Source organism: Rhinoderma darwinii, chromosome 5, assembly GCF_050947455.1.
Source record: "Rhinoderma darwinii isolate aRhiDar2 chromosome 5, aRhiDar2.hap1, whole genome shotgun sequence".
Classification (NCBI taxonomy): domain Eukaryota; kingdom Metazoa; phylum Chordata; class Amphibia; order Anura; family Rhinodermatidae; genus Rhinoderma; species Rhinoderma darwinii.
The window spans coordinates 95,137,425-95,154,715 of record NC_134691.1 but is presented as its reverse complement, the minus strand read 5'-3'; the positions used below and the strand labels follow the sequence as shown (position 1 = coordinate 95,154,715).

The following is a 17,291-nucleotide window of genomic DNA, read 5'->3' as shown; positions in this document are numbered from 1 at the left end:
GTGCCCCCCCTCTCCCCTTCACCCCGCAACTGCTGGGAAAATAAAGAAAATGGCGCGCGCATGCGCTGTCACTGAAAGGCAGATATTCTGCCTGTAAATAGAAACTGATCAGGGACCGTTATAATTGGTCCCTGATCATATGGTCACTGTGATATACCTATCACAGTGACCATAGTCTCATATTTTCTAAATACAGCACAGGATTTGTGCGCTTTGCCTCCCTCCTCTCACTGTAGTTGATCTGTGAGAGGAGAGAGAGAGATACTATACAAATCTTGTGCTGTTTTACTGTGAAAAACACACCAGATATTCACGTTCCTATATTACCCGTAATCACCCCAGATTACCCGTATATCACCCCAGATTACCCGTATATCACCCCAGATTACCCGTATATCACCCCAGATTACCCATAATCAGCCCAGATTACCTATAATCAGCCCAGATTATCCATAATCAGCCCAGATTACCCATAATCACCCCTCTCCGTTTTTTTTTGTTTGTCTTCTAAAAAAAATTTAAAAAGTTATTCGTTACTATTAGTGTCGCAAACATGATTCGCAGAAGCCGCAGAATGTTCTCTGCAGAGCAGGCGTACGCCATGCAGTGCTCTAGCAGTTCCGGCAGCGATACGGACACTGCGTCAGAAGCAGAACTTGGGTCAGAAAGCGACACAAATTATGCTTCTGCCATTAGACCCCCCCAGCCATATGGTGGTGGATGCAGCTGTCACCATTGAAGCGTCAGGAGCAGGACCTAGTAACGCAGTCCCTCCCGCAATTTGGGATCCTGCAATTGCTTTCTCCCACCAAGTTTTGCAATTTACAGCGACTCCAGGCATCAACGCAGATGCCTCAAATTTTAGTCCCTATAATTTTTTTCATTTGTTTATAGGTAATCAGGTCCTGGAACTAATTGTCCAGCAGCAAATTTATATGCCAGACAATTTGGCACCCAAAATCCCAGGTCTTGCTATGCCAGAGGATGGATCCCCACAACAATTTCCAAAATATTTTTTTTTGGGGGAATTACACTAAATATGGACATAGTAAAAAAAAAAACTTCTATCCGCTCCTACTGGGCTACCAGTGTTATCCATAGCACGCCTGTATTTGCAGCCGTTATGGCCCAAACGTGCTACGAATCAATAATGCATTTCATGCATTTTTCAGACAATTCACAAATCCCGCCAAGAAGTGACCCAGCCTATGATAGCCTCAACAAACTGAGACCCCTTATCTCCCTCCTAAGTGACTCTTTTTTTTTAAATGTATACACCCCAGGCCAAAAACTAGTGGTAGACGTATCCCTTATGTCCTTCAAGGGCCGTCTATCATTTTGCCAATACATCCCCTCCAAAAGAGCCCGATACGGAGTGAAGCTTTATAAGGTGTGCGAGAGCACAACAGGCTACACCTGTGGCTTTTTCATATATGAGGGCAGGGACCGCCACCTTAAACCCCCAGGATACCCAGAGGATATTGGCATTAGTGGTAAAATTGTCTGGGAACTCATGGTGCCATTCCTACAGAAAGGGTACCATGTGTACACCGACAATTATTACACTAGTTTCCCCCTGTATAAGTCCCTCCATGCTGCTAATACAGGTGCCTGTGGGACGGTGCACAAAAATAGAGTCGGCTTCCCTCAACAACTGATGTCCAGGCGACTAGTAGGGGATGCGTCACTCTCATTTGCAAGTGACCATTTGCTCGCTGTCAAACAGAGTGATAAAAAGGAGGTTTACATGCTGACCACCGTGCATGAAGACACCACAGTGGCAGTGAGAGAGAGGGGCGCTACCTCTGATAAGAGGAAACCGGTTTGCGTAGTGGACTATAAGTTCATGGGGGGAGTCGATATCTGACCAGGTCCTACAACCGTACCTGGTCAAACGCAAAACTAGGGCCTGGTATAAAAAGGTAGCGATCTACCTCATCCAAATGGCCACTTATAATAGTTATGTGCTCTATAAGACCCAGGGAACGCTCAGTTTCTTCCAATATCAGGAGAAAATTATACAGCACCTCCTGTTTGAATCCCCGCACCTGGAGAATCCTTAGAGTCAGAGGATGTCAAAAGGCTCAATGAGCGCCACTTCCTTCACTCAGTCCCTGCCTCTGTGAACCAAAGATACCCCCAAAAGAGATGCCGGGTGTGCAGTAAACATGGAAGGAGGAGGGATACCCGGTTTAACTGCCCCATGTGCCCTTCAAATCCAGGCCGGTGCAACTTCCCCTGTTTTGAGACCTACCACACCATTTCTATCCATTAATTTTATATATAATTTAGGGAAAACCAAAAAGGGTGGGGTGGAGGGATTCTTTTTAGGGAGTTAATTTCATTTATGCATTGAAACGTCCGTGGTCGCTGACCACGAACTCCTTCCATCCAGTCGACGCCCTTCTCTCAAGAGATGTCTGCACATACGGCCGTCCTGCTCCACTATGACCACCAGGGTGCGCTCACGAGCACAGTCCAGACTTAAGAAGCATGTTGGTGATTTGAGCTAATTGCTCCAGAGCACCCTGGGCTATAAGAAGGTCCCAGCCCCATCCTCCCACGCCTGAGCCTTGTTGTTGTATCCCTAGTCTGTCTTGCAAATGGTCCCCTAGTGTTTCCTGCTCCCAGTGTTTTCCTGTTCCCTGTTCCTGTATCCTGAATCGAGTGTCGTGCTTCTGTAGCCATGCTGTACTGTATTCTACGCCTGACCTGCCTCTCCACACCTGACGTCCACCTGCTGCCAAGTTCCTGCCTAGCCTGCCTCGCTACTATCTGAGCTGCCACAGGTACCCTATACGAACTATAAACATTTACCTGCGTCCTGTTGGCCAGCTGCCATACCGCCAAGACGGTACGGCCCAGTGGGTACACGAACAAGTCATGACAGTAGGCTCAGGCCATGGACCCCGCTGGTCAATCCAAGACCATGACGACGTCAAAAGAGATGCGGGCGGATTTGATGGATCTCCAGTCTCGACAGGACCAACTCCTCCAAGCTTTGAACACTCTCGTTCGTCAGCAGGAAGCAAGAGCTTCTGTTCCTCCTACTATACCTCCTGGCAGTGTTGATCCTCAGACTACACCTCCTGGCAGTGTCGACCCGTGTTTTTCTTTGCCACTTCCAGACCGCTATGATGGAGACGCAGGTTCCTGTGGTGAATTTTTGAACCAGTGCCAGATCCATTTCAGCCTATGTTCCAGGACATTTTCATCTGACGGCGCAAAGGTCGCATTCATCATTTCTCTCCTCACCGGAAAGGCTCTTGCATGGGCGAACCCTATCTGGGAGAGACAAGGACCTGAGACCCGTGACTTCCAAGCCTTTCTCCGGACCTTTCACATGGTATTTAAGGAGGCTGGACGGGCCTCATCTGCAGCGGCTGCCTTGATTAAACTACGCCAAGGAGACACCTCCGTGAGTGAGTACGCCATCTACTTCCGCACCCTGGCGGGAGAACTGTTGTGGAACAATGAGGCTCTGGTGGCGGCATTCTGGAATGGACTGTCCCCTAAGATTAAGGACAAACTTGCCGCTCGAGACCTGCCATCTACCCTGGATGACCTCATCCTTCTGTCCGCCCGGATTGACATACGGATCTGAGAACACCTCCAAGAGGTACGTCGGGAGGGAGACCCTCCTAGTCTGGGACCTACTTTGCAGCAACCCCTGCTGTCCTCAGATGTCGATCCTCCTAAGGAATCTGTGATGATGGACCGGGGTAAGCTATCCACCCAGGAGAGACAACGCAGACGCACTTCGGGACTTTGTCTCTATTGCGGCCTCGGTGGCCATCTTGTGCGCCTGTGTCCCCTAAAGCCTCAAAGCCTAGGGTTGCTAGGAGTGACAACCCTGGGTAAAAAGGGACTTTCATCCAAATTGTCCATACCAGCGACCATAGTGTCCGGCGAGAAAATGCATCAGGTCTCTGCGTATCTGGAATCGGGATCCGCGACTAATTTCATCCGTAGAGACCTGGTGGACCTTCTTCAGTTGCCTACCATCCCTATGGAGAGCCCGTTGACAATTGCTTCTGTAGATGGTCTACCCCTGCCTAACCCAGCTGTTGCTGTGACCAAACCACTGAGGTTCCAAGTAGAGGCCCTCCACTCCGAACTGCTGTCGTTCTATGTCCTACCCAGAGCCGTTGAACCTGTGTTGCTGGGCCTGCCTTGGCTCCGATTACATGCCCCAGTCCTAGACTGGAACTCTGGAGAGGTTCTCCAGTGGGGCCCCGAGTGTCACAATCGTTGCCTGGGACAGATTCGTTTGGCTCAGTCTCCTCTGCCTCAGTCACTGGCAGGATTGCCTAGTCATTTTGCTTCATTTGCGGACGTCTTCAGCAAGAAAAAAGCGGAGACACTGCCCCCACATCAGGCGTATGACTGTCCTATTGAGCTGGTTCCTGGTGCTTCCCTTCCCCGTGGCAGGATATAACCTCTCTCTCTGCCAGAGACTCTGTCTATGTCCGCCTACGTTAGAGAGAACTTGGAGCGGGGCTTCATACGCAAGTCTTCCTCCCCGGCAGGAGCCGGGTTCTTCTTCGTCAAAAAGAAGGATGGTTCTCTTCGTCCCTGTATAGACTACCGGGGACTCAACCAGATCACGGTGAAAAATAAATATCCATTGCCATTGATCTCAGAATTATTTGACCGTATACGTGGTGCCAAGATCTTTTCCAAGTTAGACCTGCGGGGGGCTTACAACCTAATCCGGATTCGCCAGGGTGACGAATAGAAGACTGCATTTAACACCCGGGACGGACACTATGAATATCTAGTAATGCCCTTCGGCCTGTGTAATGCTCCCGCGGTCTTCCAGGAGTTTGTGAATGACATTTTCCGTGACCTCCTTTATGTTTGTGTAGTAGTCTATCTTGATGACATCTTAATTTTTTCTCCAGATCCTATGACGCATCAGAAACATGTCCGTCAAGTCTTGCTGCGATTAAGGGAGAATCAACTGTACGCCAAATTAGAGAAATGCGTATTTGAGAGAGATGCTCTACCCTTCCTGGGCTACATCATTTCGAATAGAGGCCTCAAGATGGATCCTGAAAAGGTAAAGTCCGTCCTGGAATGGCCACGTCCTCAAGGCTTGAGGGCCATACAGCGCTTTCTGGGATTCGCCAATTTTTACAGACAGTTCATCCCAAACTTCTCTTCATTAACATCTCCTATCTCTAACCTCACCAAGAAGGGCATGAACGCCAAGGTGTGGACTCCTGAGGCAGAGTCCGCATTCAATACCCTGAAGAGTGCCTTCACATCAGCCTCTATCCTCCATCATCCAGACGTTTCCCTACAGTTCTCGTTGGAGGTGGACGCGTCCTCTGTCGGTGCTGGTGCACTCCTGTTCCAGAGAGGTTCCAAGGGCAAGTCAAGGGTATGTGGATATTTTTCTAAGCTCTTCTCTTCCGCAGAACGCAACTACTCGATTGGGGATCGAGAGTTACTGGCCATCAAATTGGCCCTGGAGGAGTGGAGACATCTGCTGGAGGGCGCAGCTCACCCCATCCTGATTTTTACGGACTACAAGAACCTCACCTACCTCCAGACAGCCCAACGGCTGAATCTTCGTCAGGCCAGGTGGTCACTGTTCTTTGCCAGGTTCCAGTTTGAGCTCCATTATCGCCCGGCTGACAAGAATGTGAGGGCCGATGCCTTATCCAGGTCTTTCGAGACAGAGGACACTATGGAGATGCCCCAGAACATTATCGACCCGTCCTGTATTGTTTCAGTCAACCCACTGCAAGTTGGGGACATCCCTCCAGGGAGAACTTTTGTGCGCATGGCTGACATAAGGAGAGTCCTCCGCTGGGGACACGCCTCTAGACTGGCAGGTCACGCGGGGATCCGTAAGACCCAGGATTTGATTGCCCGTCATTTCTGGTGGCCCACGCTGCCCAAAGATGTTATGGACTTTGTTTCCTCCTGCTCTGTGTGTGCAACTAACAAGGTCGCTCACTCCAGACCCGCTGGTCTGCTCCAGCCATTGCCTGTGCCCGATGCTCCCTGGCAGTATATAGCTATGGACTTTATTACGGACCTGCCCCTCTCTGCCGGATGCAGCCCTGTCTGGGTGGTCGTGGATAGATTTTCAAAAATGGCCCACTTCATTCCTCTGACCGGTCTTCCGTCTGCTCCCCAACTGGCCAAACTGTTTATCCAACACATCTTCCGCCTGCACGGCTTGCCACAGCATATTGTGTCTGATCGGGGGGTTCAGTTCACTTCGAGGTTCTGGAGAGCCCCCTGCGGACTTCTAGGTGTGAAGTTGGACTTTTCCTCGGCCTACCATCCTCAGTTCAATGGACAGGTCGAGAGGATCAATCAAATCTTGGAGAACTACCTGCGTCACTTCGTCTCTAGGCAACATGATGACTGGGTACAGTTGCTCCCGTGGGCTGAATTCTCCTACAACAATCATACCAGCGAGTCCAAAAGGAACACTCCGTTCTTCATAGTCCTTGGCCAACACCCACGAATACCTCTCCCGGTTCCTGATTCATCCAAGGTACCAGCTGCTGACGCAGCCTTCAAGGACTTTCTACAAATTTGGCGGCAAACTCGATCCTCCATCCTGCTGGCGGTGGATCGTATGAAACGGAGGGCGGACATAAGGAGAAGAGAACCACCTCAGTTTCTTCCTGGCACAAAGGTCTGCCTGTCCTCCAGGAACATTCGACTAAGAGTACCGTCATGCAAGTTTGCTCCCAGGTTCCTCGGTCCTTTCGAGATCCTACAGCAGATCAACCCTGTCGCCTACAAGCTTCGGCTGCCTCCTACCCTCAAGATCCCCAACTCCTTCCATGTTTCTCTCTTGAAGCCAGTGGTTCTGAACCGCTTTACCAAGACTCCAAGCCCTGCTGTTGCCTCCAGCGGCCCTTCAGACACCTTCGAGGTTAAGGAGATCTTGGACATTAAAAAAGTAAGAGGAAGAACCTTTTATTTAGTAGATTGGAAGGGGTTTGGTCCAGAAGAGAGGTCCTGGGAGCCAGAGGAGAATCTCAACGCTCCTACCCTCATCAAGAAGTTTTTCTCTCGTTCTGGTCCCAAGAGGAGGGGTTGTAAGAGGGGGGATACTGTAACGTCCGTGGTCGCTGACCACTAACTCCTTCCATCCAGTCGACGCCCTTCTCTCAAGAGATGTCTGCACATACGGCCGTCCTGCTCCACTATGACCACCAGGGTGCGCTCACGAGCTCAGTCCAGACTTAAGAAGCATGTTGGTGATTTGAGCTAATTGCTCCAGAGCACCCTGGGCTATAAGAAGGTACCAGCCCCATTCTCCCACGCCTGAGCCTTGTTTTTGTATCCCTAGTCTGTCTTGCAAATGGCCCCCTAGTGTTTCCTGCTCCCAGTGTTTTCCTGTTCCTGTTTCCTGTTCCTGTATCCTGAATCGAGTGTCGTGCTTGCTGTAGCCGTGCTGTACTGTATTCTACGCCTGACCTGCCTCTCCACACCTGACGTCCACCTGCTGCCAAGTTCCTGCCTAGCCTGCCTCGCTACTATCTGAGCTGCCACAGGTACCCTATACGAACTATAAACATTTACCTGCGTCCTGTTGGCCAGCTGCCATACCGCCAAGACGGTACGGCCCAGTGGGTCCACGAACCAGTCGTGACATGCATATTTTTTTGTTTAGTTTTTGGGCTTTCCAAGGGAGGGAGGGATTTTCATGGGGAGGTTGTAAAGTGCATTTATTTCAGACTGTAAAACTAATTTTCCCCTTTATTATTTTTTTTATACAATTCTTGGACAATTTAAATCCAGGACTTGATCACTCACAAATTCATTTCTATTATATTAATCTTTGACAATTAAATGCTGGACTTGATCACTCACAAATTAATACAGTTTATTGTGCAGGAGCCCACATCTGTCTATTCAGAACATGAACCCCCCACAAGCGATCTTGAAATAAAAAATAAATGTGGGCATTGCATTTATTAGTAGCTAAATCCAACACCTGCGGCCCATGCCACCCCTGAATTAGTGGAAGTCGTGAATTTTAGCAATGATTACAAGAATAAATTGAGGATGTATTTCCTTTTTCTGATGACTATGTCCTGCCACATACGGCTGTTACATTCCTAATTCTGTACCATTATATGGGCATGATATTTTATTTTTTTGGAGCATCTCTAATAATTGAGCTGTTCCTTATCAATACACCATGGGCTTTGTTACAGTTTTGTTCGGGTTCTTACTGGACGTAGTACACCCGACAATTCTTCTGGAAATACTGACATCATTTTGGGGATTTGTGATCCTTTACTGTTCCTATAGATGGTTTTGGACACTGCTCCTTTATATATACTGGAACCGATTGGTTGTTTTGTGCACAAGCGGTTCCTACCTTGCCGGGCAGGGGCCTGTTATGGTGTACCGCGTCACTTGGCACTTTCGTCCCTCATATGGGGATTGATGGAGCCAAAGAGACGTTGTACAACCAGTCACTGAAAAAAAAAAACCTTGTCATGGCAGCCCTACAGGTGTTCTTCTATCTAGTGAACAGACTCGAGTAGGCAACATAGTTGGATACATTTTCCTCCATTTGTTTGAAGATATTGACCGTCACTCCAGTACAGTTTATTTTTTCTCTCTGACTGATTTTATATTAAGACAGAATTCTGTCCACAATGACATCATAATGGCACCAACTGCTTCTTCAGCAAGACATAGTCATAAGTACAAGCAAATACATCGATAGCGACATGCATCCGATATGAATACACGGCTTCACTTCTATTTTGTATGCCGCTTTATTAATGTGGCATATTTCTAACAAAATAACCTTCTACCACGTCCCCCCTATTTTATGTGGAAATTTATTAAGAATTTGAAAAAAACATATACCCATAGTGTCTGAAATAAAACCCAATAATAACTTTAGGGGTCTGGTTTTTAAAATGGGGTCATTTATGGGTGGGTTTTTTTTTTTGTTCAGGCAGCTCAATGCCTCCAAATGCATGATATGGGGTCTAGAACTTATTCAATTGTGTCCTGAAAGCCAAAGAGTGCTCCCACTTTTTGGCCCGGCCACACATCTAATAAGCAGATTGGGGCAACAATGGGAGTATTCTTGAAAACAGGAGAAACAGGGTGATAGATTTTGGGGTGTGTTTCTTCATTCTCATGGTCGCTTTACAAAGAAATCAGTCTTCAAAGTGATACTTTTATGAAAAAAGTGAAATTATATTTTTTTACGCCTGCTTTGCATGAATTCTTACAAAAAAACTGTGGGGTCAAAATACTTACAACACTCCTTAATAAATACATTAAGGGGTTTAATTTTCAAAATGGGGTCACTTGTGGGGGTTTCCACCATTCTGACACCTATGAGCCTCTGAAAACCTGGCTTGGTGCAGGAAAACAAAATGTACTTCAAAATGTATAAAATTATTACTAAATTTGTAAATTCTAAAAAGAAATTTTCAAAAGTGCTGCCAAAATAAAGTAAAGAGATGGAAATATATATTTAATAAAAAAAATTGTACTGTATGTATGTATGTATGTACATATGTGACATATTGCAGTTAAAAATACGGAAAATGATAATTTTTACATAATTTCTTAAATTTTTCTATTTTTTCATTAATTTACGCAAATCGTATCAGTCTACTTTTATCACTAAAATAAAGTACAATATGTGACGATAAAACAATGTCAGAATTACTTGGATATTCAAAACTTTCGTAGAGTTATTCTCTGATAAAGTCAGGCATACCAGATTTGACAAATCTGGCTTGGTCATTAAGGTCCAAACATGCTTTTTGCTTTTTAAGGTGTTAAGAAAGGTTTTTTTTTTCAAACCGTTTCCATCCATTCTTGCTTTAAAGCGTATCTCCACTTTCGGTGAAAAAATTATTATAGTGCAGGAGTGTGCACAAGAATAGTTTTCCTAAATACATTTAATCAGTGACTTTGCTTCTAGCAGCAGAATGGACAGTGTTTAAAGTCTGTGCTGCCGGCTACTCATAGCACTTCAGTGGGAGACATTGCGTCCATGGCTCCCGTATGCACAATGGCCGCCAGTGCTATAAGATTCTACGAGTTACGAGCAGCCAGCAGCACGGACCTTACACAGTTCGTGCTGCTGCTAGAAGCAAAATCACTGATTAAAGGTATTTAGAAAAACGATTATAGTGCACGCTGTGCAAGAGAAAAAAAAATTAGATATTCTTATAAATTAATCTTTTCATTCTTTTTCCTAAAGATAGTGGTCATTTTATGCACTTTAGCACAAGAACACTGAATACCGGTGGTACAGCATTGCTTGAAAGCCGACTTTTTTACCCAAAGAGAGGATTTCAGTGTTTGGAATTCTTTTATTACCACAATGGACATGAAAGTGACCAACTCAAGCTCTGGATCCGAGAATACACAGAAGCCTCACCAAATGGCACATTGAAATTCATCACCACAGTCAATGGTTAGTCACTTTAATTATTGCCTTTTTGTTAGTGTTAAAAACACATAGGGGGTAATTTATCAACATTTCTACGCCAGTTTCCGGGCGTAGAAAAGTTGTAAAAGTAGCAATTTTCGGTGCAAATAAAGATTTTAGGGCTTCTCCGCCTCCCTCACCACTTTTGTGCAAAGGGGGTGTGGTTTTTGGAAAGGGGACGGGGCCACCAAGACCCGAAAAAGTTATTATAATTATGCCTGAAAACTGGCATGAATTATAGTGGAGGACTATACCAGCTCCAGCTTTACAATGCCGGAGTCCCCAGCCAATTCATCAGAAGCGCTCTGGCTGGGGATTCCGGCCCTGGGGAAGTTTTATGTTGCCTGGCAGAGCATCGGAAGCGCCCTGCCCAGGGGTGTAACTAGGAAAGATTGGGCCCCATAGTAAACTCTTAACCGGGGCCCTCCGGGTGCCACAAGCAGCCCTCGGGGTTCCACAAGCAGCCCCCCTTATAAATAGTGCCTCCTGTAAAATGTGCCATACAGCCCCCCTGTAGACAGTGCTATATAGAACCGCCCATAGACAGTGTCACACCCCATTTGTAGATATTGCCCCCACCTCCCCCTTGTAGATAGTGCCATACAGCCCCATGTAGATATTGCCATAAAACCTCCACTGTATATAGCGCTATACAGCTCCCACTGTATCTAGTGCCACACAGCCCCCCTCCCTTCTATATAGTGCCACACAGCCCCCCCTTAGTAGATAGTGCAGCATAGCCCCCCTTTAATAGATAGTGCCAAATACAGACCCCTGTAGATTGCGCCATACCCAGACCCCTGTAGATTGCGCCACACTCAGCCCCCTGTAGATAGAGCCACAGCCCTCCCCCTTGTGTATAGTGCCACACAGCTCCCCCTTGTGTATAGTGTCACACAGCTCCCCCTTGTGTGTAGTCCCATACAGACCCCCTTGTGTATAGTGCCACAAGGCAATGGCGCATCAGAGAAAGTTGTATCAGGCAGGGACATGTCACTCAAACATGGAAAGGTGGGTTTGGAGGCAGGACTATGTGACTCTTCCGAATAGCGGCACCGCCCCATTACCCTTTAATGAGTAATTAGCATATAGTGTGTGCCGTTTTAAAAGTGGATTTTAAAGATTTTGCTGCATCTGAAAATATAACATACAAGGGAATGTTTGGAAATATTGTCAGGTCATGTATTACCGCATGGTGGCGGTTCAAGGGGTTAAAACTACCAGACAGGTTCCCATGAAATATACAATGAATTGAGAACAATTCCATCTGCCCTGCAATTTTGTTATTATAAATATATCCTATATAATTACAGATCCAGTACCAAGCTCTGACATATATACAGTACCACAACCAAGCACAGTACATGAATACACTAGAACCAATCTCTGACATATATACAGCACCAGAACCAAGCTCTGACATATATACAGCACTAGAACCAAGCTCAGTACAAACATACAGCACTAGAACCAAGCCCATACATATATACAGCACCAGAACAAACCTCAGTACATAAATACATCCCCAGAACCAAGCTCATTACATATATACAGCACCAAAACCAATCTCATACGTATATACAGCATCAGAACAAAGATCAGTACATATATACAACACCAGAACAAATACAGCTCAATTTAGTGCAACTCCTGCCATATAGGTTTGTGCGACGTAAAACTACAGCTCCCAGCATGGCCCGAACAATGCTAAGGATAAGCTTGGAGATGCTGTTTCACCAAAAAAATCATACCACCATCATCTCGCTGCAGATCATACAGTGACTACATTACTGATTAGAGGCAAAATAAACATTTACATTAAGTGACTCACCAGTGACATCTCTGATTCTAGTTTTCTTCTCCCTCTGGTTCAGACATCTATGATGGATTTCTCCTGGCCATGACCCATTTCTGCAGTTTTCCACTCAGATGTCTTCAGCTTCTCACTTTTCAAACATTTCTGCACCTATAAACGAAGTTAAAATTCTCAACACCTCTAAATATAATAGAGCACCATACACTGCCCCTAACTATAATAGCGCCATACACTGTGTCCCTAATTATAATAGTACCATACACTGTGTCCCACACATACACCGTGCCCCCTGAAGATAGTGCCCCCATAGCCCCTTGAACCCCATAGAGCCTCTGTAGATAGTGTCCTCATAGCCCCATGTAGATACTGAACACCATAGTCTCTGTAGATAGTGCCCTACATAGAAGCCACTGTAGATAGTGTCCCATATGCAACACTCTGTAGATAGTGCCTGCATATGGTTTCCAGAGCTGCAAGGCAATAGTGCTAACCACTGAGCCACCATGCTGCCCTACATATAGCTTCCCCTATAGATAGTGCTCCATGTATAGCCCACCTCTGTAGATATTGTCTCACATATAGCTCCCCCTGTGTATAGTGTCCCACATATAGCCCACCCCTTAGAAAGTGCCCTACATATAGCCCCCCTGTAGCTAGTGCCCCACAGGTAACCCACCCCTGTATATAGTGTCCCACATATAGCCCACCCGAATAGAAAATGCCCTAAAAATAGCTCCCCTATAGATAGTGTTCTACATATAGCCCACCCCTGTATAGTGTCTCACATATAGCTCCCCCTGTATATAGTGCCCCACATATAGACCCCCATGTAGATAGTGGCCTAGATCTCCATATAGACCCTTCTGTATATAGTGGCCCACATATAGACACCCCTGTATATAGTGGCCCACATATAGACCCCCTGCATATAGTGGACCACATCCCCACATAGACTCCCCCTGTAGATAGTGCCCCACATCCCCACATATAGACCCTTCTGTGGATAGTGCCCCACATATAGACCCGCCCTATATAGTGGCCCACATATAGACTACCCCCCCCCTGTAGATAGAGCCCCCACTATAGATAATGCCACTCACAGTTTTATTAGGCAAAAAACTAAACTTTACATACTCACATGATCCCGTTCCCGCGCCGTCCGATGGCACTGCAGATCTGCTCTCTTCTGAGCAGGTCTGCTGGAGCTGAACGACGCGTCAAAGGCACTCAGCGCCTTTCAAGCATAGAAGCGGTGCGATGACGTCATCGCGCTGCTACCGTCGTTGAAAGGCACTGATTGGCGGGGCAAGTCATTTTGCCCCGCCAATCAGCGTCATTGTAAGGCACTGAATGGTCGGAACATGCCCAGCCATTCAGCGCTAATGTATGTATTTGTACCTGCCTGCTATAGACGCAGGTACAATTACTGCAAGACGGGATGGCTGTCGCTAGCACCATTACTAGCGACGCCTACGGGCATGAGAGGCCCTGTGTCGCCCGGCCCATACTTGTTGGAGGCTCGGTGGCGCGGGCCCCGTAGCAGTGGCGCTACCGCTGTAGCAGCTATAAGGCTGCTAGTGGCGCCACCGGGCATATGGGAGGGGCGTGTCAGCTGGCGGCATGGGCCCCCTCAAGCCGCGGGCCCCATTGCAGCCGCTACAGCTGCTACCGCGGTAGTTACGCCACTGGCCCTGTCCCAAGACTCCAGCCCCAGGGGAGGCAAAGTACTACCTGATGCTTTTCCCTGGACCCTGGAAAAGCTTGCCGACTGTTACATTTTAAGTATAATTGTGACAGATGCGATGGCATGCGTCACGCTTAGGCTTCCATGTTAGAAAAAACATATACCGCAGTGATCGCTCAGGATGGATTGCGTAGTCTACTACGCTATTGCATCATTAAAAAAAAGGCATATTCATGTATACCAGCCCGACGGAGGTCAAAGGAACACTTATGGAGCTTTCCCAACATACACGATAAACATAGTTCAGAAACACAATGTGAAGAGAGCCTTGGTTATCTGCCCTTGCAAGTGAATTTTATGTACATTTCTGTAATCCAGAACATTTGACAATTCAGCAATTACCAAAACAGATTACGGGATTTTGTTAACTGGTATACAGAAGAAAAGTGTTATAACCCATAGCAATTAATATCGTAATTATCAAAAAATGTATTTGATAAAATATAATGCTATAGCCACTTTCAGGCATAATTTCGGTACATTTTAAAGTGCTTATTATTGCACAATACCCACACCTCCCACCGTTCTACTAAACTAAAGATAAGATCACCATTGAGCCCTAGTAGAATCACTGAAGTTTTGAGTATTGTTGTAGTAAGGTTCTGTTCACACCACATTTAGTTGCATACATATCTCAAAAAGACGTAGAAGAAGTAACAGCACCAGGACTTAGAGTGGATAAGGTAATCACCACAAAAGCGAGCGACATTTCGGTTCACATCTGAAACTTTCTCAAGCCGTTACAAAGTGCAAAGTGACAGATATTTATAGGTAATACATACAATTATCAACAAACAGACATATTAATCTATAATTAATGATTTATACAACATCCCATATAGCTGCATATCAAAAAGTTTCATCATAGGATAAATAAATATATACCCACTCAAGGTTTAAAAAAAATGTGCCATAAAAATAACCATTTGTAAAGAAAAATATTACAATTCATATTGAATACTTAAATCAGGCCAATCATAAAATTAAATTAATAAAGAACAAACTTACATTGCTGTACAAGAGAGCATGGTCATATTGGCGTCCAAAATTAATCACTGCACATGTCCAAAATGGTGCCGCGGACGGAAATGCGTCACTGGAGCACATGCAATGCTGAGATCGCAATTGCGCATGTGTGAGATTGGCATTGCAGCTGCGCATGTGCACGGCCAATTTCAAGATCTACTGCGCATGACATAGGACATTCTCTAATAAGCGCTCATCAGCAGCTCCAACCTCACCACCAGGGGGCTGAAAACGTTAGCAACATCCATATTTTTGTATCAATACATAATGAACTTTTAGCCACAATATATAGGCATATATTACCATATAGAAGGAGAGGTCTTTACTTGATACTTTTACTCCTATAAGGGAGACCTTGGCTAAAAACAAAAAAACTGCACCAAACTGCTCTCTGTGAATGAGGCCTAAATGACCAGGCCTACAGTATTTTGGCCTTACTGACAAAGCATTATTTTTCGTTTTTTCACCGTCGCATCCCAAGAATCATAACTTTTTTATTTTTCCATCGACATAGCAATATGAGGGCTTGCTTTTAGTGGGATGTTAACTTTTATAAACTTTTTATGGGAGGGAATTGGAAACTGCTATTCCAGAAATGTTTTTCACGTTTTACATTTATGCCGTTCACTAGGCAATGTAAATAACATGTTATCTTTGTTCTATGGGCCGGTATGATTACGGCAGTACCAAATAATTTTTTTTTATGTTTTACTACTTTAGCACAATAAAAACGCTTTTTTTTTTTTTTTTTTAAATATTTGTTTTTGCATTGTCACATTTCAAGAGCCATAACTTTTTTTATTTTTATGTCGAAGTAGCCATATGTGGGCTTGGTTTTTGCGGGACAAGGTGTAGTTTTCATTGGTACTATTTTGATACTTTTATTAATTTTTTTTTTGGAGGTGAATGGAAAAAAAGGCATTTTGCCGTAGTTTTTTGTGGTTTTTTTTGTACGCAGTTTACCCAGCAGTTTAATTAATGTGTTAATGTCTTTGTTTGGGCCGTTTTTCACACATGGTGTACATCTAGCGGAAATTCCACTGAATATTTTGTGCAAAATCTGCAGCGTTTACAGTAGAAGCAAAGTGGATCAGATTTGTTTCAATCTCATCCATGCACAAAATTTCTGCACAGAATAAGTGCATAAATTGGCCTGCAGTGTGAATTATAAATTCGCAGCATGTCAATTTATGTTGCGGAATCGCAGCTCATTTGTTGCACAATGGAGTTCAACGTGGAAATCCAATTCTGCAACTAATGCCACAATTTTCCTGGAATTTACTGCGAATACAATGCAAATTTGCAGTAAATATCGCAAATTGGGAAAAAATAAAGACTTTTCCACAGCATATTCAATTTTGTGAACATACAGTTCCATACAATCGTTGAGTCTATTAGTCTGTGGGGCTATAACTCTGTATGCCTCGGATTTCATAGTGTGCTGAAGTATGTTTTTTTTCTCACTGATTTTGTATATATCTGAAAAACTTCCATATGCCTCCTATGAAATTGAGGGCATATGGAGGTTCAGTATGGCCCAATATACTTCTATAGGTGTTGTACTATGGCTCTGTACAACTTGGAGTTTGTATAGGATCGTAATACAGTCATGTACATTCACCCTATATGGCTATAGATTGAGAATTATTGCTACATTTATTTTATATTTTTTTTTTCCAGGTCAGCCAGCAGAATATTGGCAGCTATATCACGTCTCTTTATCAACCAATAACAAGTTTCGTGTAGTCTTTGAAGGAGTTAAAGGCAATGGAAACTCCAATGGAGGATTTTCAATTGATGACATCAATTTTTCAGAGGCAAAGTGCCCACATCATATCTGGCATATCAGAAACTTCACTAACCAGCTGAACAGTGAAACTAAGGCTCTTTTCAGTCTACCATACTATTCCAAGGATGGTTATGCCTTTCAAGTACAACTTACAGCCAACAGTTCAGGAGACAAGCTCTATGACCTAGGAATATATTTCCACCTCATCTCTGGAGAGAATGACAACGGACTGCAATGGCCATGTTCTCTCAGGCAGGCGACAATGACTCTCATGGATCAAAACCCAGATATTCGAAAGCGCATGTCAAATTTGAGGAGCATTACAACGGATCCCTATAGACTGAACAGTGAGTTTTACTAAAAGAAACATGAGAGGTTTACATCTGAGTATATATGTCAAAGTAACAACTGCAAAGTTCAGCCTACTATGGCTTTTTATTATAACTTGGGCAGAAATTTGAAA

The 17,291-nt window shown here is 45.0% G+C and overlaps 1 protein-coding gene across 1 annotated transcript in view; it reads left to right on the top strand.

Annotated features, from left to right (window-relative positions):
• Nucleotides 1-17,291, top strand: part of LOC142652476 (meprin A subunit beta-like) — a 60,095-nt gene that overhangs the window by 23,437 nt on the left and 19,367 nt on the right. Inside the window, exons 10-11 of the mRNA XM_075828113.1 lie at nucleotides 10,223-10,438; nucleotides 16,720-17,175. Coding sequence (XP_075684228.1) covers nucleotides 10,223-10,438; nucleotides 16,720-17,175 — 672 coding nt within the window. The remainder of the gene's footprint in view (nucleotides 1-10,222; nucleotides 10,439-16,719; nucleotides 17,176-17,291) is intronic.